This window comes from Culex pipiens, chromosome 2 (genome assembly GCF_016801865.2).
Source record: "Culex pipiens pallens isolate TS chromosome 2, TS_CPP_V2, whole genome shotgun sequence".
Lineage (NCBI taxonomy): Eukaryota > Metazoa > Arthropoda > Insecta > Diptera > Culicidae > Culex > Culex pipiens.
The window spans coordinates 74,745,489-74,769,433 of NC_068938.1; the positions used below are offsets into that span (position 1 = coordinate 74,745,489).

General features: G+C 38.2%; 2 protein-coding genes across 9 annotated transcripts in view; both read right to left on the reverse strand.

The window, feature by feature from the left end:
• Positions 1-4,727, reverse strand: part of LOC128092844 (polypeptide N-acetylgalactosaminyltransferase 5) — a 75,157-nt gene extending 70,430 nt beyond the window's left edge. Inside the window, exon 1 of one of the 4 annotated variants that reach the window (XM_052707750.1) lies at positions 4,526-4,727. The gene's annotated coding sequence lies outside the window, so the exon portion shown is untranslated. Of the gene's footprint in view, positions 1-4,185 lie in introns of all 4 variants that reach the window. The other 3 variants (XM_052707753.1, XM_052707752.1, XM_052707751.1) reach the window with 3 other exon arrangements.
• Positions 4,728-6,479: 1,752 nt separating this feature from the next.
• The window catches only part of LOC120421104 (protein quick-to-court), a 70,350-nt gene continuing 52,884 nt past the window's right edge, over positions 6,480-23,945 (reverse strand). For 2 of the 5 annotated variants that reach the window (XM_052707744.1, XM_039584253.2), the window contains exons 3-6: positions 13,955-14,959; positions 13,650-13,889; positions 8,357-8,446; positions 6,480-7,952 (exon numbers count right to left, since the gene is read on the reverse strand). In XM_052707744.1, coding sequence (XP_052563704.1) covers positions 7,749-7,952; positions 8,357-8,446; positions 13,650-13,889; positions 13,955-14,959 — 1,539 coding nt within the window. In that variant the 3' untranslated portion in view covers positions 6,480-7,748. Of the gene's footprint in view, positions 7,953-8,356; positions 8,447-13,649; positions 13,890-13,954; positions 14,960-15,614; positions 15,702-19,951; positions 20,094-23,945 lie in introns of those variants that run through there. The other 3 variants (XM_039584255.2, XM_039584256.2, XM_052707745.1) reach the window with 3 other exon arrangements.

Sequence of the window (23,945 nt, forward strand, 5' to 3'; positions counted from 1 at the left end):
ATTACGCTGCAACCCGTGCTAGTAGTAAATATTATTGTTCGATTATTGCTGGATGTCATCCAACGGATAAGGAACGTATCAACAATTTGATGCAATTCTGTACCAGACAATAATTTGAGCTAAATAAAACAGTTGTTGGACTCATAAAGACTCATGGGCAATTGGGGCGGTTCACGTTTAGGATGTTTCAGAGAATCTTACTTTTCAGGAACATAATTGGGATCGCTAAAAAATCTCAGAATCCTTTTTCTTGAAACTTGAGAAATCTTCATTTTAATATGTCTATTTTATTTTATTCGGGACCACATCAACGAAATATATATGACCAAAAATCGTTGAGGAGTGTGATCGGTTGTGCTGATAGTATGTTTATTATGGTCCTGTTCGATTATCCGAAGGTTTGTATGTTTAGCAAACATTTGTAGGTTGGTCTTTTTTATTCTACCAAAAAACAGCTGTACCAATTTAATAGCGCTACAAATCAAAAGAAAGGTTATTAGTTGGAAGTTTAGAAAAAATATGTTTAGCTCCGAAAAAACTAGCTGAATATTTGAAAAGGTCCTATGAATATTGTATTAGCTGATTCGAAGGTCTCGGGACCAAAGAGCTCTTGTCTGAAAACATTTTTTCTTGATTCCTTGTAATATTTCACATAACATCTAAAAATATATAATTAAAATAGGCAACTATTGGTACCCAAAAAAGTATAGGTCATCGCTTAAACTTTCAGGTTATCGTAGATTTATTGAAAAATGTTGATTTTTACAAATTTGCGTCATTTTCCCGTTTTTAAGTTCAAAAAATCATATCTCTCTCCGATTTGTGTTAATGGATGTTTTTTTGATATGTTAAGTAAAATACTACAAGGAATCAGGGAAAAATATTTTCAGATATGAGCTTTTGGTCCCGAGATCTTCAAATCGACAATGATTTTTTTTATGGGACCTTTACAAATATTCAGCTAGTTTTTACGGACTCAACAACTTTTTTCTAAAAAGAACAGCTTATAAGCATTCTTTTGAATTGTGGCGTAATTAAATTGGTACAGCCGTTCCGGAAATATGATTTTTTGAAAAAAAAAATAAATAAATAAAATACGGGTCTTATTATTTTGGCCAAGGAACTCCCGTGTCAAATTTGAGGCAAATGGGAGCACTTTTGATTTGGATACTTCCTGTTTGACGTGGAATCTCTGCCCATACAAATTTGGGGGCTCTTCTTCTATGAAAACATTCAAAAATCTGTAGCTCGGGAAGGGATTTTCTGATCGATTTGGTATCTTCGTCAAAGTTGTAGGTTATGATTTGGACTACTTAGAAAAAAAAGCTACAATTAAAAAAAATAAATTTACATTTTGAATATGTTCTAGAAGACAAAAAGTTGTGTTTCATCCAAGTTATGATTTTTTGAAAAATCGCAAATGCAGACACAAATTAAAAAAAAAACATTTTTAAGCAGGTATTATACTATGACAAAAAAACTCGTACTTTTCGTGTTTGAAGGTTTGCCAAACACGCAAACTTGTTTGCGGCAAACTCGCAAACAAGGAAAAATGTATGCTAGCTGACGTTTATGCAAACAAATGTTTGTCTACTGAAATTTCGAGTTTGTTTGTTTGTCGTAGTCTAATACCTCCTTCAGTGTAACATTTAATTCTAAATCAAACGTACCGTTTTTGAGTAATACCCAATTTTATTATTTTATTTTGTATGAAAACTAACCACGAGGGGGAAGGGGGAAGGGGGGTGAGATTTAAAAAAAAGTGTCCACGTAGTTTATGAATGGTCTCTAATAGAAATGGGCCGATTTTACCTGATGAAAGATGAACAATGTGTAATTTTCTATACATATCATAAACATATCTTCAAAAATTAACCCAATCATTAAATATAGACTAAAAACGTTGCTTAATCCACCTTTAGGTCGCAAAGTAGAACCGAACAAAGTTTTCATTTAATTATGTGGGATCCGGCTTCTAAAAAGTGTATAACTCGGTTCGACCTGCAGCTTGTAGGGGACATCTGGGACTACCATCTGAGACTGAGAACGCTTTGGGTAAGGCAGTTTAACATATTAAATAGATTTTTTTGGTTGTAAATTTTTGCTCGGGGAACCCCTTAGATCAAATTTTCCGGTGATAATTTTATCATATTCGTGTTCCTGAGACAATTTCACAATTAAAACATTCATAAAAATGTTTATTTTCATCCATTTTAACCCTTTAAAAAATGAAAGCTAAAAAAAAATCTTCGATTCACATTTATTGAAAATCAAGTTCGTTTCCAAGGATACTAGATGACACCAGAAAAAAACAGCTTCTTAATTTTTGTATCTTTCATTTTTGGTGAAAATAAATATTTTCATGCATGTTTCTTCTGTGAAATTGTCTCAGGAACACGAATATGATAAAATTTTCACCAGAAAATTGGATCGAAGGGGTCCCCCGAGCAAAAATTTACAACTAAAAAATTCACTAAAAGTAAAAGTGTCTAATTAATATGTTAAACTGCCTTACCCAAAGCGTTCTTAAACTCAGATGATAGTCCCAGATGTCCCCTACAAGCTGCAGGTCGAACCGAGTTGATATCTGGATGGAACACTTTTTTATTTGAGCTCGAAAATTATGCTATTTTTTCACTAAAATGCCAATAACTCCCTTTAAATTTAACCAATTGGGATGCTTCTCCCTGCATTTTGTTGCATTTTGTAAGCTCTTTCAAATGCATTTTGAAATTTGAAATTAAATTGAGTTTTGCCAAAGTTACAGCCTTTTGAAGATTTTGAAAGTTTTTGAACCTTCAAACTTTGTGTCCCGATTTGCCCCACTTCCCGTTGACCTAGAGTGCTCATATTTTGGCCAGATGCTAGATGTATATGTACAAACAACCCCTGAAAATTTCAGGCAGATTGGTGAGATCCAAACGACGTCCCATACAAAGGGGTATGCCCTGTTCGTGGACTCGCTCTTAAGTGCAAATAACTTTTGATAGGATTATCTGATCTTCGATGTTTTGGGCTCGTTGGAAAGGTCATTTAAGTACCTTTCTAAAAATGTAAAAAATACCATTTTTACAATCTTCTGGACTTTATTTGAAATCGTTTTTTAGCATAACTTTTAAAGTACTTTTTATTATATTAAATAGGGTCTTATGGGACCCCAAGACTGATCGAATGAGACCGAAACGGTCCAAATCGGTTCAGCCAATCCGGAGGTTATCGTGTGCATATTTTTCGGTGCACGGACTTACAGACATACATACGCACAGACATTTGTTCAGAATTTGATTCTGAGTCGATAGGTATACGTGAAGATGGGTCTACGAGGTCGAACAAAGAAGTTCATTTTTCGAGTGACCCTTTCCTCAATGAGGTGAAGAAGGCAAAACGCAGCTTTTTGACTGTTCATATAATATGCTCGATCTTCTATTTTATTGCAAAAACCAAATGCTTTTCCAAATCATGTCCGATAAAATACCCCCATCAATATAACCCATCAAAATGCTCAGACATCCCCTGCCATGTTCCGCTGCTCAACTTATCAGAACAAGATAATGACCGAGACCGATTGGACGGCCTCAAGAAGCTTATCATTAGTGTGAAGTACACTTACCGGTCACGATAATGTTTTTTGTTGTGCTGGTCTTGCTTCTAGTGCAACTTCCGGACCAACAATCACGGTCGAAAAATGGAGTGACGGGGTTTCACTTCACCTGCAGCACTACGATAACCAGCACCACCGAGAACGGGGATTTCACTTTATCCAATTTTCCTCTTCCCCCCAATTAGCACTTTTTTCTGCTGCTCTGTGGTGAAGAGTTTCTACACCCGCTTCTTTTTTGGTGGCGGCCTCCAAACGAAACGCAATTTCACTTCCAATCTTTTGCGCGCCCTTGTTTCGTGCGGCCGGAGAGTATTTTTATTTATTTTTTTAAATACAATTTTTCCTCTCGTTCAACGCTGCCGAGACTCTTCTCCGGCCGGTTGAGTGTTGGTGTTCGGTGTGAAAAATAAATAAATAAAAATTATCATCTGGGGCTCCAGCCGGGGCCGTGTCAGGCCGTTTCGAGCATCATCATCGCCGTCGTTTTCGTGGGGAGCCACGAGAAGAGCAGCAGCATCTCTCGGCGAACGGGCGAAAAGGGGGAGCCGCGTTTTGATGTGTTTTATTTTTTTCCTCACTTGTACCGTATATATTCCCAAAAATAGCTCTCTCTTTTTTTTCTGAGTGTGTTCACTTTCTTCCGTGGTGTGTACACGTATACAATCCGATGCTGGACCGGAATTCCACTTTGGACAATTTCAAACTACACGACCTTTTGTAAACTTCAACTTGATTCTTAGCTAAGCAGGCTTTGATCTGAAACTTGAACGACAGTCGTGTTCCGGCAAAAAGAAACCCAACTTCCTCCAACGCAACCTTGTCTTCTTCCGTAATTCCAGATTCCAGTCACTGCTGCTGCTGACACCACAAAAATACCTATCCCTTCACTTTTCCCCTGTTCCGCAGAACTCCACCGTAACAAACCTCTATCACCGCAACACTTCCGCGATTGTTCCGACGAGGAACCCACAAGACTGGAACAATCCGTCGCTACACCGCACACACTTGTTCCAGATAGCCCGTCTTCAGGAAAACTGTTCAACCCACGGCCACCGCGATATCCGGACCCGTCCGCTTGCTTACACGTCCGTTCTGTTTATGTGAGTGGATTTGCTGACTCCGAATCCCAACTGCGGTGAATGCTTGCAGTTTGCGTGTTGACGTCGTCGCGTCGATGTGTCAAAGCGGACTGACAGCATGCTGACAGTACTGGCGCAAGGTGGTTTAGTTGGTGAGGTGAGCGTGGTTTGTTGTTGGGGTTGTGTGCGATTCTTATAAATTTTGTTCTTGGTTTTTCATAGAATAAATAATTTTTGAAGACCTCAATTCGTCTCTCGGTCTCTCCGTCTTACCTTTAAAAAAATTTAAATATATTGATTGAGTAATAACCCGGAATAGACTATTCCTTACAAAAGCGTGTACTTGATTTTGACAGCGAATGAAAATATACACTTGTTTATGTTTACACTGTGGACAGTTGAGAGTGAACGTTTGGCGTGGAAGTGTGATTGAATTGTGCTGGAACCGGTTAGCGGACTCCGGAACAGGACACGACGGAAACGAACATGAGTCAGTGTGTGGTTGGGAGGTTAACGATCGGCAGCGATGGGTGCCACCATTGTTCCTGCAGAGTACCTCCACGTTTGTGGGAAATGGTTCAACACCAGCTGTGAAATTGATAGCGGGAGGTGTTCCCGCTTATGTTGTCTGGCCGAGAGTAAGCATAAATGACCCAGCAAATGCTGTCGTGTCTAGTGATGTTTCCGGGTCAACTGGTACAGGTTTCGACGAAGAAAGAAAAATGCAGTTCCGACAATCGCTCTCGAGAAACTCGCAAACGTGACTGCGTGTGGACAGAGGAAGATGAATTTGATCAAGCCAATTCGACACGTGTCGGATGAATCAATTGAGTCGATGCCATTTAATACAGTAGATAAAACTGAAACATCCGATTGGCAATGGCTGGATTTTCTTCCTGAGCCACGTTATTAAGAATCGGATGATTATGAATGGGTAATCGAGGACCCGTTGTTTGATGAGACCCACTACAACAATGTAGCTTAAGCGGAAGAGATGGATTGGACTTACAACAGCATGATGCAGACTCAACAATTGGATGAGCTGGATCAAGGTACAGCAATCGATAGTGCCTTGAGGGTATTTTTATTGGAAAATGTTTATTTTTCGATTGAAATGCATTTCATTTCAGGGAACTTGTACAAACACCAAGTCGTGATCATATCACACGTCTCGACGTTTGCGTTCAAACTGATTCTGACCTGGACAACAAGTGCAAGGAAAGTAAATAAGGAACGAAGCTACCATACGTGGTCCTGCAGAGATGCTGCCAACATCAAGCTTGACATTGTTGAAAGATCACAGCAACTGATCTTGAAGCAAGTGATGACCTGTGTAATTACATCGCTGACAGCAGTGTTATTCTCCGAGAACGTGCAATCTGCCAAATGTGAGTCCCTTTGAGAAGGAGACGCTGTTCGTGCACCAGTCTATCATTGCTGACCGGTTCTATCAGGTGGTCAACCTCTTTATGAAATTGCTTGTAACTGGCAGAGAAAAGCACATGCCTGAATTATGGGGACAATGCACCGACTATTGGGGACTGCTTCGAGGTCCCTATTGAGTCGTCAAGAAGCGAAAAGATGACTTAGAACGCGAATGTAAACAGCTAATATAATCATCACAAAACGATCAAAATGTTGGCTGGTGTGCGCCAAATGGAGTTTATTATTACATTTCCGAAGCTGAAGGACGTACATCGGACCAAAAAAGATGGACGGGGATGTGTCAGATCCTCGAGTCCCCACCAAGAATCTTGCAGTGGAGGGACAGGGTTTCGGATAAGATCAAAACGCACATCTAATTTTTAAACTTTCCTTGTATTTATCGTGGTGTGTGAATGTGTAGGCAACATTTGAATAAAATTCATTGCATTTTTTTCAACACTTGCATTGCTCACTACTTTAGCTATACCGGGTTCACAGGATTGCACTCTTTCTTTTTTTTTAGTTCCTTCTCACTTTTACAAACAACTTTTCCTATTTTGCATTTGCCGTCTAATCTTGCGTTTCATTTTTGGGATATCGGTTAAGTGGTTTTGTGTTTTTTTCTGCTATTTTACTGTAAGTTTAGTTTGAAACGTTGATTTTTCTAACACTGGAATTGATTTAATTTATTTTCGAACTGCTGAAATTTTGAGTTTTTTGAATTTCATTACGTCTTTTTTTGTTGCTTTCCTAAAATTAGGCACTATTCGTACTGCTCGCTGCTGAAACACAACCGAAAGCGTTTTTGATTATTACAAATAGCTATTTGATTTGGGTAAGTTACGGTTTGCAAAATATCGCTCAAAGTCATCTCTAGTCAGGAAATAAATATCTGCTTGCTTGCTGTGAGGCTCGGAGGCTAGCAGTTTGTCTAACTATTTTTTACCTTCTTGTTCTTCTCTACAATATAGTTAACGATAACTATGTAATCCTCAATATCTTTTGCTCTGGTGTGTGAAGAGTTCGGAGCTAGCCGACACATCTGATTATGGACGAATCTGTTTTGCACTCTATCGAAATGTTTAAAGCGATGCGATTAGAACTGTTTTGTGGCAATCAAATAGCGTGTTTTCAAATTGAGCTTTCTGCACTTGTGAAAGGTGCCTCTACACAGCGTTGTAGTATTTTTTGCGTGTGGTGAAACTCAATAGACTGAAAATTAGACCCCGAAGTTTTGAGAAAACCTTGAACCTGGATTAAAAGTGCTATAAAATATAGGTTATTATAACATGCAGTCATTTTAAAATCATCAAAGTTTCGTTTTCCTTCTCTCATTTTTTTGGTAGAATGCGGAATAAATATTAAAAAAGGAACTTATTAAAATACCGTACAGAAACAAAGCAACGCATCTCGGACAAGCATTTAATTGAAAGAATAAGGATAATACTCATATTAACATGTTTATTTTATGCCTTCTAATTGTGTTGTGTTCAATTGCGTGTGTATCAGCCGTCTAACTTGTTGCTCTTTCAGTAGTTTTTTGTTTGTTTGCTTGAAAACATTTAAATCTTATCTAATCTTCATAACTTGTGTTTCAATTGTGTATCTTCTTCACTTCTTTATCATATTTTCCTGTAAGCCTTTCACTTGTAAGCTCGCGCCTTGTCAATGTTGCATTTTTCCGCGTCCGAAAAGCCGAGAATGCTCTCGATCGCGTTCAGGTGGCCCTGCGAGTTTTCCTTGTCCGTGAGGAAGTAGTAGATGGCGCTCTTCAGGAACTGCAGCGTAACCTCCGGGTCGACCTTGTTCTTCGTCTGCTGGGCGTCGATCAGCCGCTTGTACATGGTCTGTGAAAACAAGTGTCAACAGTTATAAGATATCAAAGCTTAAAGCAGTTAATTTGGTGCATTTTCACGATGCAAAGCGACAGAGGTGTGTGCAGGTAGAAGTTCAAACATAGGGTGCTACAAGTAAGGAGAGATTAGAGAAGAAACGCTGCGTAGAAGTTTAGAGCAGAAATCAACAGGAAACGATCGGAAAAGGACTGTAACATTGCTGAAACATCCTTGAAAATTATTCGAATAAAACAAATAAGTTGCGGCATGCACGCTAGAACAAAAATAAAGCCACTTCAGAAAAAAACAAATATCCGGCTAAGCCAATTTCACTAATCTAGAGTAACGAAAGTTCTGCGTTTTGGTTTTTTTTTATCAGAATAAAAAGAGAGTGTTACAGATGTTCTGCTACAAACCTTCCGGGCGCCCAAAAGCCACAGCGAGATCGCTTCTTTGGCGCTCAGTAAAACGTGCGAGCTTCCACTTTCTTGCTGATAGTTTGCATCCTGTAAGGAGGGAGGGAAGGGAGGGGTAGAAGGAAGTAAAAACCGGAATGAGTGGTGGTGGTGGGGAAGAAGGACGAAAAGTTAGAATAAATTTGGTCAGAGTTAGATTAATGATTTTGTACTAATGCTTTTTGTGTTCTTTTCGTTGTTTGATTCAGTGAATTTGGAGGTGAATTTAGGGTGATGGAAAGGAAAGGTGTAAAAGAGGTGAAGGATAGATCTTAGAGGAAGTTTTAAGAGAGATTTTTAAAACTGAAATTTTGGTTTATTGTTTAATTTAGGCCGTTCTCTTTGTGAAATAAACTAAACAATTTTGTTTAGCATTTAAAGTTACTTTTCAATAAAACGTATGTTTATTGATGACTAAGCGCTTCGTTCGCCTTCACTGCGTCAACCTGACTCCGATATTATTCACACACGAACGAATAAACGCAACAAGAAGTTACTCACACAGTAATTACAATTCATTCTTAGACATTCTACAGAATTTCAGATCACCTTTCCCAAGACTGCATTCAAATGATTGCTGTCACCACGCATTGGCATTAATTCAGGAGCAAGTAGGAGAGAGAGAGGTGACCTAAACAGTTTGTAGAATACATCAAAATAAATCGAACGTTTTTTGGATTAAACTACACATTTATTTCTGAAAATGTTGCAGGAAACCTCTAAGAGACTTTTTTTTCTTTGCAAGTAAAATTAGAGGTGGGCAAAAATAGAGCGAACCGGTTCACTAAAAAGAGCGAAATCTAGATGGCTCACAAAAAAAGAACATCGGTTCCTTTTTTTAAAAAAAAACTTCATCATCCCGGTACGAGAATCGAACTCACGACCTCTGGATTGGAAATCCAGCACGCCGTTAGTCGAAACCCATCCCCTACCGGTCAGTATTCCCAGTGAGCAGATTTACTCTTTGAAGGGATCTGACTTTGCCGAGCCAGACAGGAATCGAACCCATCACCTTCCGCTTACAAGGCGAAACCCATAACCTCACGGCCACGGAAGCTCGGCGTATTTTGAATGAACCGTTCCAAGATGGAATGCTTTTTGAACTTGTTTTCATTTGAGAAATGAAAATGTAATTTCAAATATTTGAATGCTTATGAAATAATGCCAAATTATTCAAAATTGTCCCAAGGAATACTTTTTCAAGTACTTTAGGATAAAAAACGGAAACTAGGCAATTTACTTTGAAAGTCTCTAAATAGCAATCATGTTAATATTTGAACATATATGTTTTCTCACCCATATTTTCAGTTTTCTAGTTTTCTTTGAAATCACTCTAAAAGAGAATGATTTTCTAAACAATTTAAATATCTTCTCATTACACATTTGTTCATAATAGTAGTTGATGCAACAAGTTGCAAAAATCAGATTTTTCAGCACCAGTCGTACACTAGTTGGATAAATACGAAAAGTGCTGAAAAAATCAAGTTTTGCAACGAGTTCCATACAACATTTTTTTTTTGAAATTCCGAAAAACACCTTTTGAATGTATTTGTAAGTCTAATATCTATGTATTTAGTCAATTTCACCGTTTAAATCAACACGATGTTGTAAAGTATTACTTTTCGAAACAAGTGCTAAAAAGTTAAACTTTTCAGCATACATTTTAGTGCTGAAAAGTAGAACTTTTCAGCATTTGTTTTGAAATGTGTTGCTATTCGCTTCTGTTATTATTAGTAGAGAAAAGTAGGCTGTTTCGTCATTCGCGAATGATAGGGAAAGTAGGAAGTTTCAAGACGGAATCGCAAAAAGATACATCAATTCTCCAACACAAGTTTGAGTATTTAAATATGCTTGGCAAAAAGCCCTTTTACGACCAAATTTATAGAAAGCATCTGAGCAAACCTTCAAAAATCAGTTTTTTGAAGTGGCAATTCAGGGTTAAGTTTTAGAGAAAACTGATTTCGGGGCACTTTTAGAGCTCTAAAAAACATTTTTATTATTTGACCAGTAAATTTGAACTTAAAGATCAAAAGTTACAGTCATTTTAAGGCAAAAAAATAGATGCACTTTTAAACATAAATATGTTGAAAAGGCGCAGGCCAAATTTTAATCGCCAGGTTGCATTCGAAAGAGGAGATCCAGCACTACAAACGCTGAAAAAATCTCAGAGGTGTTTTTCTCTAAACTCGAGATATCTTCATTTAAAAAAGTCTAATTTTCAAGGGGAACCCATATGGGACCACCCTAACGAAATTCGAAAATTATTCAAATATATGTTTTTCTATGTAATTTTGCCCGCTGATTCTGAATCAGCCCTCAGGTTTGAGCAAAAGTGTAAAAAAAATGATTTTTGGTCTTTTTTAGGTGTATACGATAATTTTGCATTGAAACCCAACATATAACTAAAAAACAATTTTTTGACACTTTGACTCAATTCTGAGGGCTGATTCAGAATCAGCGGGCAAACTTACATAGAAAAACATATATTTGGATAATTTTCGAATTTCGTTAGGGTGGCTCCATATGGGTTTCCATTGAAAATTAGACTTTTTAAAATGAAGATATTTCGCGTTTAGAGAAAAACACCTCTGAGATTTTTTCAGCGTTTGTAGTGTTTTATCTCCACTTTCGAATGCAATCTGGCGTTTAAAATTTGGCCTGTGCCTTTTCCTCTTTCAAATTCAACCTGGTACTTGAAATTTGGCTTGCGCCTTTTCGAGATATTTAAATTTTAAAAATGCATGCCTTAAAATTGCTTTTGATCCTTAAGTCCAAATTGACTTGTCAAATAATATAAATGTCTCTAAAACTTAACCCTAATTGCCACGTTCAAAAACTAATTTTTAAAGGTTTGGGCATTCTATAAATTTGTTCGTAGCGTAGATTACGAGATAAAATTTTGTGTGTCTTTGATAAAGTTGCTTGGATTGGCAAGTCCAACAACTTTTTGGAAGACAAAAAAATTCCCAAAAATATTCCTGATAAGTTAGATTTTCATAATCACCCAAAACGTGACCCACCCTAATTTTTAAAACAAACCAAAAGTTACCCCTTTCCATTTGTAACAACTCTTCTGAAGACAACAAAGCTCCAAAACTAGAATTTTTCGGAAAGTCCATTTTCCACTTTATTATACGATCTGGACCACAATTGCGAGAAAAAAAAACCCCTAAAAAATCCCTTTTTTCTTAGAATAGCCTTTTCATCGAAATTTTGAAAAAGAGCGAAAAAGCAGCTTTTTTCAGCGGCCCCTAAAAAAGAGTGGTTTAGTCCACCTCTATTTAATTCATTCAAGTGTTGTTCTTTATAAGCATCAACCCACTGAGAATTTTGGCTCGAGCCTCGACTCGATTCAGGCTCGATCTCGATCCAGATCGAGTCGAGGCTCATATGATAGGGTCGGTTTGTTAAAGAATGTATCGTTGTCGGGGAATCTGAATTTTATTGTCCCATTCATGGACTGGTTTAGTTTTTTTATTACATTGATTCCATCAGCATAGTTGAAAATGACTAACTGCAATTTGAAAAAAATGTTTTGTAAACCATAATTATCAGCCTGTATAAACACGCTCAATTTTGGACAAAATATGAATATTTAAAGGTTTCAAATATTTTTCATATTCAACTTGTTATACAGCATAAAGAAAATCATTAGTTTAAATAATTAAGAAACGTGTTTTTTAGATTTCTTCAAAATACTGACTAAGGATCAAATTTCTACTAATACAGTCCAGACTTGATTATCTGAAGTTTCGATTATCCGAAGTTCGATTATCCAAAGGTTTGTATGGGACTTCGGATAATCGAATCACGAACAATTTGTTTTCTTTTTCTTGTTTTAAGCATCAAATTCGCGTTCTGCAACCCCATTTTAGTCAAATTTGAATAGTTGATTGCCTATTTAATAATATAATTCATTTTTCAATATTTCATCACCGCCATATTGGCCGCCATCTTGGATTTAAAAGTTTAAATCACTTTAACGTAGGGGAACAGCATCTAATTCCAGCGTGCCTCTAATATTGGCAGGTCAGAACTTTGACATTCAAATAAAGCTAATTAAAAGCGTTTTCAACTGAAATCAAGTGATAAATAGCTCAATAAGAAGTGAGCAAGCAAGTTTCTATCAAAAGTTTTGCAAAGTTAGTTGTTTAAATAGTGAAAATCAGCAAATTGGATGGGATTAGGAGCGAGTGCTTGACCTGCCAAACATACGATAATTTCTCCTAGTTTAGGAGTCATACTTAAGCTCGACAATAAAAAATTAGGCAACGAAAAAAATGTTTTTTTCGTTATTCGATTATCCGAAGTGAAATTTTTCCGAGGCCTTCGGATAATCGAGTCTGGACTGTATTTTGATATAGCGGTTAAAATGTTTATTTAAAACGCTTGGCATGACTCAAAGAACTCTTCAGTTCAAAATCCCGTATTAGACAAACCTAGTTGAATTTTGGAACTTTCTAATCAAGCAAAAAGTTTACAGTTTGCTGATAAATTGATAGAGCTCGCCACCCTCCCCTATCATACAATTATATACCATTCAATATTAAATTCAAATTAAAACCACTGAAGTATTCGTTCATGACTTAAAAGCCTAATATGTACCAACAATTTTGCCGAAGACACTTGGAAGATACGAACCCAATCAGAAAATCTCTTTTCAAAAGTTCACGCTGTGTATCGCTGAGCATTATCAAATCAAGCCGTAATTTCCCTGAGAAACTCGCTCAGCGACCATTTTTCCAAATTACCGAATTACGGAATCGATCATTTTTTTAAAAGCCCCAGTTGCACCCAACATAGCCTGAAAAACATGTACACATGGGTGGCGGCGAGGGGTGAAAACAAAACATCGACAACAAAAAGAAAAGTGTAGCACCACACCATCACGATTCGATGCGAGATGATGTGTGATGGACAGAGATGGGGGTCCGAGAAAGTGCTGCTGCTAATTTGAGCACGCTTTTCTCGACAGGCATATGGATGAATTATGACTGGAAAGCTTGTGTGAACGAGCGATTATCACTTTTAATACAATTTTAGAACAGTAACAGTGGGTTAGGATTTGTGGAATGTGGGATTTGGGATTGTGTACAGAGGGGCTTTATTACAGAATCACGAGCGATGACGGCACGACGATGCTTGCCGAACAACACATTACGGATAGACACAGACAGAGAGAGAAAGAGAGCGACGAAGAATATATAGACGGAAAGAGATTTGAAGTTCCCCTTCCGAATCCCGCCCGACTTACCCGTATGTTCTCCAATTCCTCCTGGGTCACCTGGAGTTGCTGCATCAGTTCCGGCACCGAAACCCGGCTGGGCGACTGGCGCGCCATGTCGATCACGCGGTCCGCCTGCTCCTGCCGTTCCGCTTCCTGGCCCTTGGCGTACATGTGCAGATACATCTTGTTGGCTTTGTCCTCCTGCTCCTGCAGTTGCAGGTGGAGCTCCTCGAGCTGCTTCTCCAGCTCGCGGATGCGCTCCTTTGCCTGAGGAATGAAGCGTAAGTTAATAAAGGACGCTTCTAAGGAGAAACAGTTGAGCGAGAGCTTACCTGTTCGTGGTCCGGGACCAGATCACAGTATCGGCTGTTGGACTCGGCCAGCTTTTGCAGCAGCGCCTCGACGCGATCGTTGTTGGACATGCGCACCTGCTGGGCGTCCGCTTCCTGCTGCTTGACCAGTTCCTCGATGCGCGCCTCGTACATCTCGACGAGCCGTTGCCGTTCGGCGTCGATCTCCTCGTCGCTTCCGCAAGCACGATCCTGCGTGTGCACGTACGAGTCCTTGGAGTGTATCGACGAGGTCGTAATGTCCTCAAAGTGGCCCGAATCGGCGAACGAGCTGGCCATCTCCGACGTGGACATCTTCTCCATGAACTGCACCTGGTGGATGCCATGGTTGTGCAGATGGTGCCGGGGACTGGCCTTGACTCCTAGCCCTACAACTCCTTCGTCCGTCTGATCCACGATCGGCGAGATGCCCTGCGAGCTGGGCGTGTTCGCATCGTTGGTGGTGTTCTCACGCACCGTTACGGCGTCGCTCGAGTTGGAACGTTCCTCCGGGGAACTGAGCGACGCTTTGAACAGTCGCAACTCAACGACCTCTTTGGTAAGTCTTAGGATTTCACTGTCGCGCTGCTCCAGATCCATGCGGGCCTGCGACAGCAGCTCCTTCAGCCGCCGGATCTGGCGCTGGGCTCGCTGCGTCGGCGTGAGGTAATCCTCGCCCGTTTGGCCCGCATGGCTCGAGCAGTGCACTACGTATTTCATCTTGCGGCCACTGAACGTGGTCCCGTTGCGTGCCACGTACGGGTGGTCACACGACATTCCGCTCGCCACCGAACTGCTGTAGCTCTGCAGCGAATCCAGATCGTCATCCAGGTAGCTGGTGACGGGCGATTCCGGCGAAACCGGGGGCGTCTTCGGGCTCAGGCTGCTCTTGGTGGCAACTCCGGGTGTGTTTGCCGACGACTCGCAAGGCGTGTGCGGTCTTCGGGGCGATCTTTGAGCGCTCGTGTTACAACTGCCACCGTGACCGGAACTGATTAGATTCAGGGACTGGGAATGAAGGAAAAGGAAACATTGAAAGATACGTTAAAATCTTGTTTCAAATAGTTCAGTGAGAATAATTAACGAACAAATTGATCAGACTTGGAACTTTGCAGCGAGTTTGGAACCTGGCGATTGCGATGCAAGTAAAGGCACGAACCTTTTCACAAAACATTGTTTTGTGGGAAAACGATGTAGAAATGATTTGGTTCGAAAATTGTTAGTGCTAAGTCTAAAAGCACTATGCGTCTTCTTCGTGACTTTTTTTATGAAGAAGATGCAAAGTGTTTGATTTTTGTTTTCTTAGTATACATTTAAATCCGCCTAAAAAAGGATATTACCGAATATAAAAGCATTTGGATACAGCGTTTTACAGCAAAAGCGTTAGAAAGTAAAAAAATGTATTTTTTATATTAAACTTGTGTTAAAAATTAAAACCAAGTTAAAAATAAATTATTAAGTATTCTTCGATAAAACGAAACAAAATTCAATTGAAAAGCAACATTTCTGAACTTTTCTGCAAACAAAAAGCGTAGAGGAAGAATAAAAAATTGGTAGCATTTTTTGATTGCAAAAACATTAAAATAAATAAATAACTTCATACAAAAATAAAAAAATAGGTCCATTATTATCAAAATAATCAAATCAAATACATTCAAATTACCTGTAAAACTTTGGATAAAGAATTCATTTTGTTCGACGGCAAAAAAGATCACGAAAAACTTTGCCTAAATGTGAAGCCATCAATTTTCTATAAAGTGAAAATATGTTTAGTGATTTGTTTTACAGGATGTGACTTCATCATTTCATAACCAATTGTGGTTTTCTGGAAACATTAACTAGTAAAATTCAACTCTGCAAAATCTTGCTGACATTTATACATTAAAGCGAAGAGCGATGAATATCTGATTTTGGAAGAATTCAAATTGTATTCAGATTCCCTAGATTGTAAACAAAAATCATAGCCAAAGACTTGAAAGTAAATCTAGAATACTTTTTTCCCTGCAGATAAGAACTTTTGAAAAAATACACATGAAATATCGAATTTGGGAATACTCACAATAAAATGAATTTATTGCACACATGTTAGCCTTCCTCACGGAGGAAAGATCATAAAATCACTCGAAAAATTAACTTTTTTTTATTAGACATCCTAAATCCACCTTCACGTATTTAGGGGGAGAGGGGGTAATATGCACCCCCTAGGGGAAAACTGTGATTTCTCAACCATTACAGCATTACTGTGGAAGAATTTGTTCGATGTTCTAAACCAACTATTATTCTTTGTCATCCATGTAAAAAAAGACATAAAAAACCTCAAAATTGTTCGAAAATGTCAAATTTCTAAAAACATTTCTGATTCATTTCAAACAACCATGCGGGGCAATATGCACCGGGTGAAAGCAGTTTTCACTAGTCACCACTAGATGACACCGCTGTTTTTACAAAGGAGCTTCACAGCGGTGCATTTTGCCCCGACTACCCTTTTGTAGAAAATTTAATTAAAAATGCATTTTTTGATGTTTTTGAACTCATCTATCTACAGAATAATGAAGATTATGGCAAAAACTGTCTACCTCAAAACTTACAATGCTTTTTATACTATCCAAAAATCATAATGAAAGTTCAATGAAAATTAGATGAAAACACAACATTTTAATGTTTTGCAAATAACTAGAGCTAATTTTATACTACGAAGCTCAAATTTTTCCAGCAGCGTTTAGCAATAATCAGCTTCCGATGTCTATGATTTTTTCCCGGATAGTTCTTCCAAATACCAAGAAAAAGAGGGGGTGCATTTTGCCCCGGGGGTGCATATTACCCCCTCTCCCCCTATATCGACTCAGAATCAAATTCTGAGCAAGTGTCTGTGGGTGTGGTGGGATGCGCTTGATTATCTCGGCACTGGCTGGACCAATTTTGAACGTTTTGATCTGATTCAATCGGTCTTGGGGTCCATTCAGTCACTGTCTAAAAATTGTGATGTTTAGTTAAGTACTTCAAAAATTTTAAGGTCTGATAACCCTATCAAAAGTTATGAGCACTCAAGTGCTAATGATAAACCTTTTTTTGATCGGATGTCAGATATTGTGATGAAAACTATGTCCAGATCAAACATTCCACTCATCGTTAGATGAGTTATTAAAAGACCTTTGCTAAGAGTACAAAAAATTGAGATCGGACTTTCCTTTCAAAAGATATGAGCACAAAAGTGTTAATTACACACTTTTTTTTTGGGCTGGGTTCTGAAATTTTGATGAAAATGATTTCCGGATTTATCGTTGGATTGGTAATCGAATTACTTTTCTAATGAATAGAAAATGTTTAAATTGACAAGGTGTAAAATGTAATGGAGTAGTATTACCCTTTAATGTTACCATTAATAATGTTACCATTAGAACTGCAATGAACATTCCTTCAGAGTAGTTCTTTCAGTTTCGGTCATTCGATTTTTTTTTGTATTTTTTAATCCGACTGAATCTTTTTTGGTGCCTTCGGTATGCCCAAAGAAGCCATTTTGCATCATTAGTTTGTCCGTATAATTTTCCATACAAATTTGGCAGCTGGCCATACAAAAATGATGTATGAAAATTCAAAAATCTGTATCTTTTGAAGGATTTTTTTGATCAATTTGGTGTCTTTGGCAAAGTTGTAGGTATGGATATGGACTACACTGGAAAAAATTACACACCGTAAACAAATTTTGGTGATTTTTTATTTAACTTTTTGTCACTAAAACTTAATTTGTAAAAAATACACAATTTTTAATTTTTTTTTATTTTTTGATATGTTTTAGAGGACATCAAATGCCAACTTTTCAGAAATTTCCAGGTAGTGCAAAAAATTTTTGAGCGAATTATGAATTTTTGAATCAATACTGATTTTTTCAAAAAATCGATAAATTGGTCGCAAACAATTTTCAACTTCATTTTTCGATGTAAAATTAAATTTGCAATCACAAAGAACTTTAGTGAAATTTTGATAAAGTGCACCGTTTTCAAGTTAAATCAATTTTTAGGTGACTTTTTTGAAAATAGTCGCAGTTTTTCATTTTTTTTTAAATAAGTGCACATATTTGCCCACTTTTGAAAAAAAATATTTCTGAAAAGCTGAGAAAATTCTCTATATTTTGCATTTTTGGACTTTGTTGATGCTGAGATATTGACATGCATGTTTAAAAACAGGAAATTGATGTTTTCCAAGTCTCAACCGAACAACCCACCATTTTCTAATGTTGATATCTCAGCAACTAATGGTCCGATTTTCAATGTTAAAATATGAAACAGTTTTGAAATTTTCCGATCTTTTCGAAAAAAATATTTTATTATTTTTATATTTAATATTATCGGAAAATTTCACGAATGTTTTATATTTTAACATTGAAAATCGGGCCATTAGTTGCTGAGATATTGACATTAGAAAATGGTGGGTTGTTCGGTTTAGACTTGGAAAACATCAATTTCCTGTTTTTAAACATGCATGTCAATATCTCAGCATCAACAAAGTCCAAAAATGCAAAATATAGAGAATTTTCTCAGCTTTTCAAAAATATTTTTCAAAAGTGGGCAAACATGTGCAATTATTTAAAAAAAAATGAAAAACTGCGACTATTTTCAAAAAAGTCACCTAAAAATGGATTTGACTTGAAAACGGTGCACTTTATCAAAATTTCACTATAGTAGTTTATGCAACAAGTTGCAAAAAGAGGATTTTTTCAGCACGAGTCGTACATTTATCCAACGAGGTTCACCGAGTTGGATAAATACGAAGAGTGCTGAAAAAATCAAGTTTTGCAACGAGTTCCATACAACATTTTTTGCAATTCCAAAAAACACACACTGAGTGAAATTTTATGTCAAATTTTCATGTATTTTGTCAATAAATCGTTTAAAACAAAAAAATGTTGAAAAGTGTTACTTTTCGAAACAAGTGCTGAAAAGTTCAACTTTTCAGCACCTATTTGAGTGCTGAAAAGTAGAACTTTTCAGCATTTATTTTGAAAAGTGTTGCTATTCGATTCTGTTATTTTTGGTACAGAAAAGTAGGCTATTTCGTCGTTCAAGAATGACAGGAAAAATAAGTAGTTTCACGACGGAATTGCAAAAAAGTACTTTTTGATTGCAAATTTATTTTAACATCAAAAAATGAAGTTGAAATTTTTTTGCGACCAATTTTTGATTTTTTGGAAAAATCAGTATTGATTCAAAAATTCATAACTCGCCCAAAGATTTTTTGCACAACCTGGACATTTCTGAAAAGTTCTCAAAAAAAAAAAAATAAAAATAGTGTTTTTTTGCAAATCAAGTTTTAGTGATAAAAAGTTAAATAAAAAATCACCAATTTTTTCCCGTGTATCATTTTTTTCCAGTGTAGTTCATATCCATACCTACAATTTTGCCGAAGACACCAAATCGATTAAAAAATTCCTTCAAAAGAAACAGATTTTTGAATTTTTATACATCATTTTTGTATGGCCATCTGCCAAATTTGTATGGAAAATTATATGGACAAACTAATGATGCAAAATGGCTTCTTTGGGCATACCGAAGGCACCAAAAAAGTTTCAGTCGGATTAAAAAATACAAAAAATAAAATTTAAGAAAAAAGACCGATTTCGTAGAGAATTGCTCAAATGTTACAGTGAAACTGATGACCAAAACCGCAGTATATAGCCAAAATGGTTTAATTTGTTTCAAAGCTAATTTGGATCGGCACTCTAAACCCTTGCCACACTTTCAAACACTTTTAAAGACTAGATGTTGAAAATGATACAAGCCAAAAAAGGGACCTATCCGTTGAATGCTTAGCTTGTAATATCCCAAAAAGCTACAACGTCGATTCCATTCGTTTATTTAGTATTACACTCGATGAATCATAACCGATTTGATTTCATTTTCCGCTTATCCTTGCATCGTTGAATCGAGCACGTTCTCGTGTTCCACAGAACAGCCAAGTCACACTTCACCGCATATCAGAGCACTTCACAGCACAACCACCTACCCTCATTTTCACAATTTATCTCCATAGTAGTCACTTCCAAAAGTTCCAAAATGTTTTTGTTTCAAGAACCGATCAATTGCAGCGTCCACCACCTTCTGAAACTTCCGAAGCTACTCCGTTTCGGCAGAACTTCTCAGACGGTCAAGAAGTCGAACGAGTACTTCGTTGGTATTTTTTTGTTTTTTTTTTTTTTGTAAGGTGGTATATAGAATTTAGAATGCACTTGTCACTACTTGGTGGTACATAAAACACAGACTCGACAGGCTCTTGGAGGCTTAGGTTGAAAACTAGGCGAAAACTTTTATAAAAAGTAAAGCTAATTTTTCTTCGCCCACAGTTGGGGACAGAGTGCTGCTCCGGTTCAGGACGTGGACGTGGTTGGTTTCTAATGGTCTTCCGTTCAGTTTAGTAACAGCGAAAATTCAGCGTCCAATTAGTGTGGTGCAATTTTAATTGCCGTTGCACGTTTTGCCAAAAAAGTTGATCGGAAATTGCACTATTTACTGCGGGTTGCGTTGGCCCAGGGATGGTCCCCGAGGCCACCACGGCGGCTGCTCGCGGTAGCACATGCTTCGGCAAGGCTATCTTCTTGAGGACTGACTTTCAGCTCCGAAAAGCGGAGTCACTGCGAGCCACCTCGGAGTCACGCTCGACTAGGGTTCTCAGCACAAAGTCACTTTCTGGTGGCCGTTAACCGTCCGAAACACAAACGAGAGACTCCCCGGTGGCGTCGGCGGTTGTCGAGGACAAAACGTCTCACGGTATTAATTTTCACCACCCCGACTAAGATTTAAGCGCTCCTCCGGTTAAACGTCCGCGGTAAGGTGTTTTGGAGGGTGCGCGAACCGTACTGAGTGCAGCTCGTCGTCTTGAGCGTCTGCGATGGCGCGCGGTTTGTGCAATTAAAATGATGATGATAAGAGGAGGAACACCTTGGCGGTTGGGACGGCAGGCGGCTGTGTTTATGCTGAGGCGTCTAAGCAGTGCTGCGCTAGGCACGAGCGATTGCCTGCACCTTGCGCTAGTTGCGCTCGATTAGACAGACTCAGTTTAGTTAGGGATGTTCAGATTTTGTTTACAGTGAAACTGAAAATTTCGATCATGTTATCCATATTTTTAGAGTTTTGATATTATAAGTAAACTTGAATATGCTAATAAATACCGTCAGTGGGAGTGACATTGGGTCTGGGGGGTGAGTTTGGGTCAAAGTGATTTTTTACGGATTTTACCATTTCTCAGGTTCTTCTCAATGAAAGTTTATTCTGTTGAAAGGGTTGTGTAGGGGACATCTTAAAATGACTTCGCTGAAAAAATCTCGTTCCTAGAACAAATCCTGTTATTTTGGCAGCTGTCTTAAGTTGGGGTACGTTTTTGGCCAAAAATGACCTCTCGAAAATTAATTTTTCTAATATTTTTGTTAGAATTCCTCGAAAACTACTCAAATGTTTGAAAATCTCCACTTCAAACATTGTAGCGTGTCAATACGATTCCATCGAACAAGAAACACTGTTGGATGACTTGTTTTTACCATATCGCTGTATTTGAGCATCATTTTAGTTTCATTTGACCCAATGTCACCCCCTCTAAGGAGTGAGATTGGGTCAATTTTCAAACAATTGACATTTAAGGTAGAGTTCATCAAAATCCACCATTTTTTGGGAAAATGTTAATAAACTATCTAAGAAAAAATCTACGTTGAAAGATTTTTGATGTTTTTGCCTGTTTCTCCTGTCTCGTCAGAGGCGCTGGAGCAGAAATCCCACGTTAGAGGAAGGCCATGCCCCGGGGGGCGTAGTGCCAATAGTTTCGTAGTTTCGTTTCGCCTTTCTTACTAAAGAAAGGTATAGTGTTTGCTTTTGGCTCCGACGCCAAATCAAGCTTCGTTCCCAAATCATTTCTCAAGAAATATTCATTCGAAAAATCTGCAAAAAATCATGGACGATCGATTTTCGACGCCCGATCGATTGACAATGACAGAATTCGTCTACTTCCAATATCCGAATTTTGGCGCTTAATTTACTGTAGAGCACGCGTGACGTCCGTGTGTGGTAAAAAAGTGCTCAATTTTGTGGTAGGGGGTTTCTCAGAGCCCACATTATGGATTTGAGCTCTCTTGGGCGCATTTGAAAGGGGATGTGCTGAACCTGAACCAGTTCCATACCAAATTTGAATTTATCCATTTTTTATGGGGACTCGGAGTGTGTTTTCACCAAATCAGGCGGTTTTCAAATGAAAATTCGGTCGAAAATTGAAGTATTGAAATCGTTTATTTGTCCAAAAAATTGCATTTTTCCAGCCCTACATCCTCCCAAATTTTCATCCATGTCGGTAATGTGGTTTTTGATTTACAGCTTGTGTACTAATTCACTGTGAGGGGGAAAAACCCCTAAAAAAGGTAAAAGCCAATTTTCACCAAATGCCAAAACTATTCCTTTGGCATTTTATCTATTTTTTTTTCTCCACATCATAATCTAGACCATACTCGATGTTCTGAAACAAATTTGACCTCATTTGGATTTACCGTTCAGATTTTAGAAAATTTCCATTTTTGCCTTTCTTACTAAAGAAAGGTATAGTGTTTGCTTTTGGCTCCGACGCCAAATCAAGCTTCGTTCCCAAATCATTTCTCGAGAAATATTCATTCGAAAAATCTGCAAAAAATCATGGACGATCGATTTTCGTCTCCTCGTCTCCTCGTCTCCTCGTCTCCTCGTCTCCTCGTCTCCTCGTCTCCTCGTCTCCTCGTCTCCTCGTCTCCTCGTCTCCTCGTCTCCTCGTCTCCTCGTCTCCTCGTCTCCTCGTCTCCTCGTCTCCTCGTCTCCTCGTCTCCTCGTCTCCTCGTCTCCTCGTCTCCTCGTCTCCTCGTCTCCTCGTCTCCTCGTCTCCTCGTCTCCTCGTCGACAAGTTGTCAAGTTGAGCTTCACATGCAGACGCGAGCAATGCTGGCGCGTGATGCTGGCGCGTATAGAGTTTTGATACTAGATTACCCCCTTTTAGTGCAAGTTGCTTTATCGATTGCTCGTTCATCACACATCGCCTATCATTATTTTCTATGCTAAGCTTCAGTTAACGCAAACTAGACGCAAGCAGCTATCTGTTCTGAAGCCTCATGCTCATTCTTTTGCCTTTCTTTTTTGTTTTGCTCATTCTCTGATCGAACTCTGAGCGAACGAATTTCTGGGAAGCGTTCAAGCTTCCCATGTGCCAGTGACAACGCACATCGCGGGTTTGGTTTTCTAGCTTCGGTACTAGCCTTTTTGTGTATTAGTATTTTTGTTCATCGTACCAGCGCACCACGGTGGTTTATTCGGTACGTTTGCGTTTGTCGTAGTGAAGTCCCACCGAGCGCTCAGTCGTTGTATGCTTCCCAATCCCAAAAACGCCTAAATGCTTGCTTATTGAAAGCTCTCAATTTTGCCTAACGCCTAAATGACAGTTTAGTGAATTACAGTAGGCGTTCCAAAGCTTTCAAGAACATTTATGCGGCTTTACATTGCGTTACATCGTTGTTTACAACACGGCAAATTCTCGGGTGTTGAAACACTTTCTGCCAGTTATTTTGTAACCACTTTAACGCATTGGAGCAAGACGGAATTATTTTGTTTTCTCGTTAATTTTTAATATTTTGAAAAGTGCAAAAAAAACACTCAGAGAATACGAACAATTTAGCGATATGCAGAAAACATTACGAACATCGCAAATTGTGAGCTAATTCTCTGTCTCAAAAACAATGTGTTCTGATTTAAAAAATCGAAAATGCTTGTGTGCGAGCACAGTTTACAACTGCAAATGGGGCAAAAACCAGCGCTTTTCAGTTATATGAAAAAATATGGTTGAGTTTCGAATTGTATTATGAATGGACCATTCTTTATATTGCTATTTCTTTGAAAAAAAAAAAAAAAATCAACTGCCGTTAACTTCCTTTTGTAAGAAAGGCTCTATCTCACCCCAGGTGGGATTAAATCGGGTTTTTAAATTGTTTTTATTATTAAGA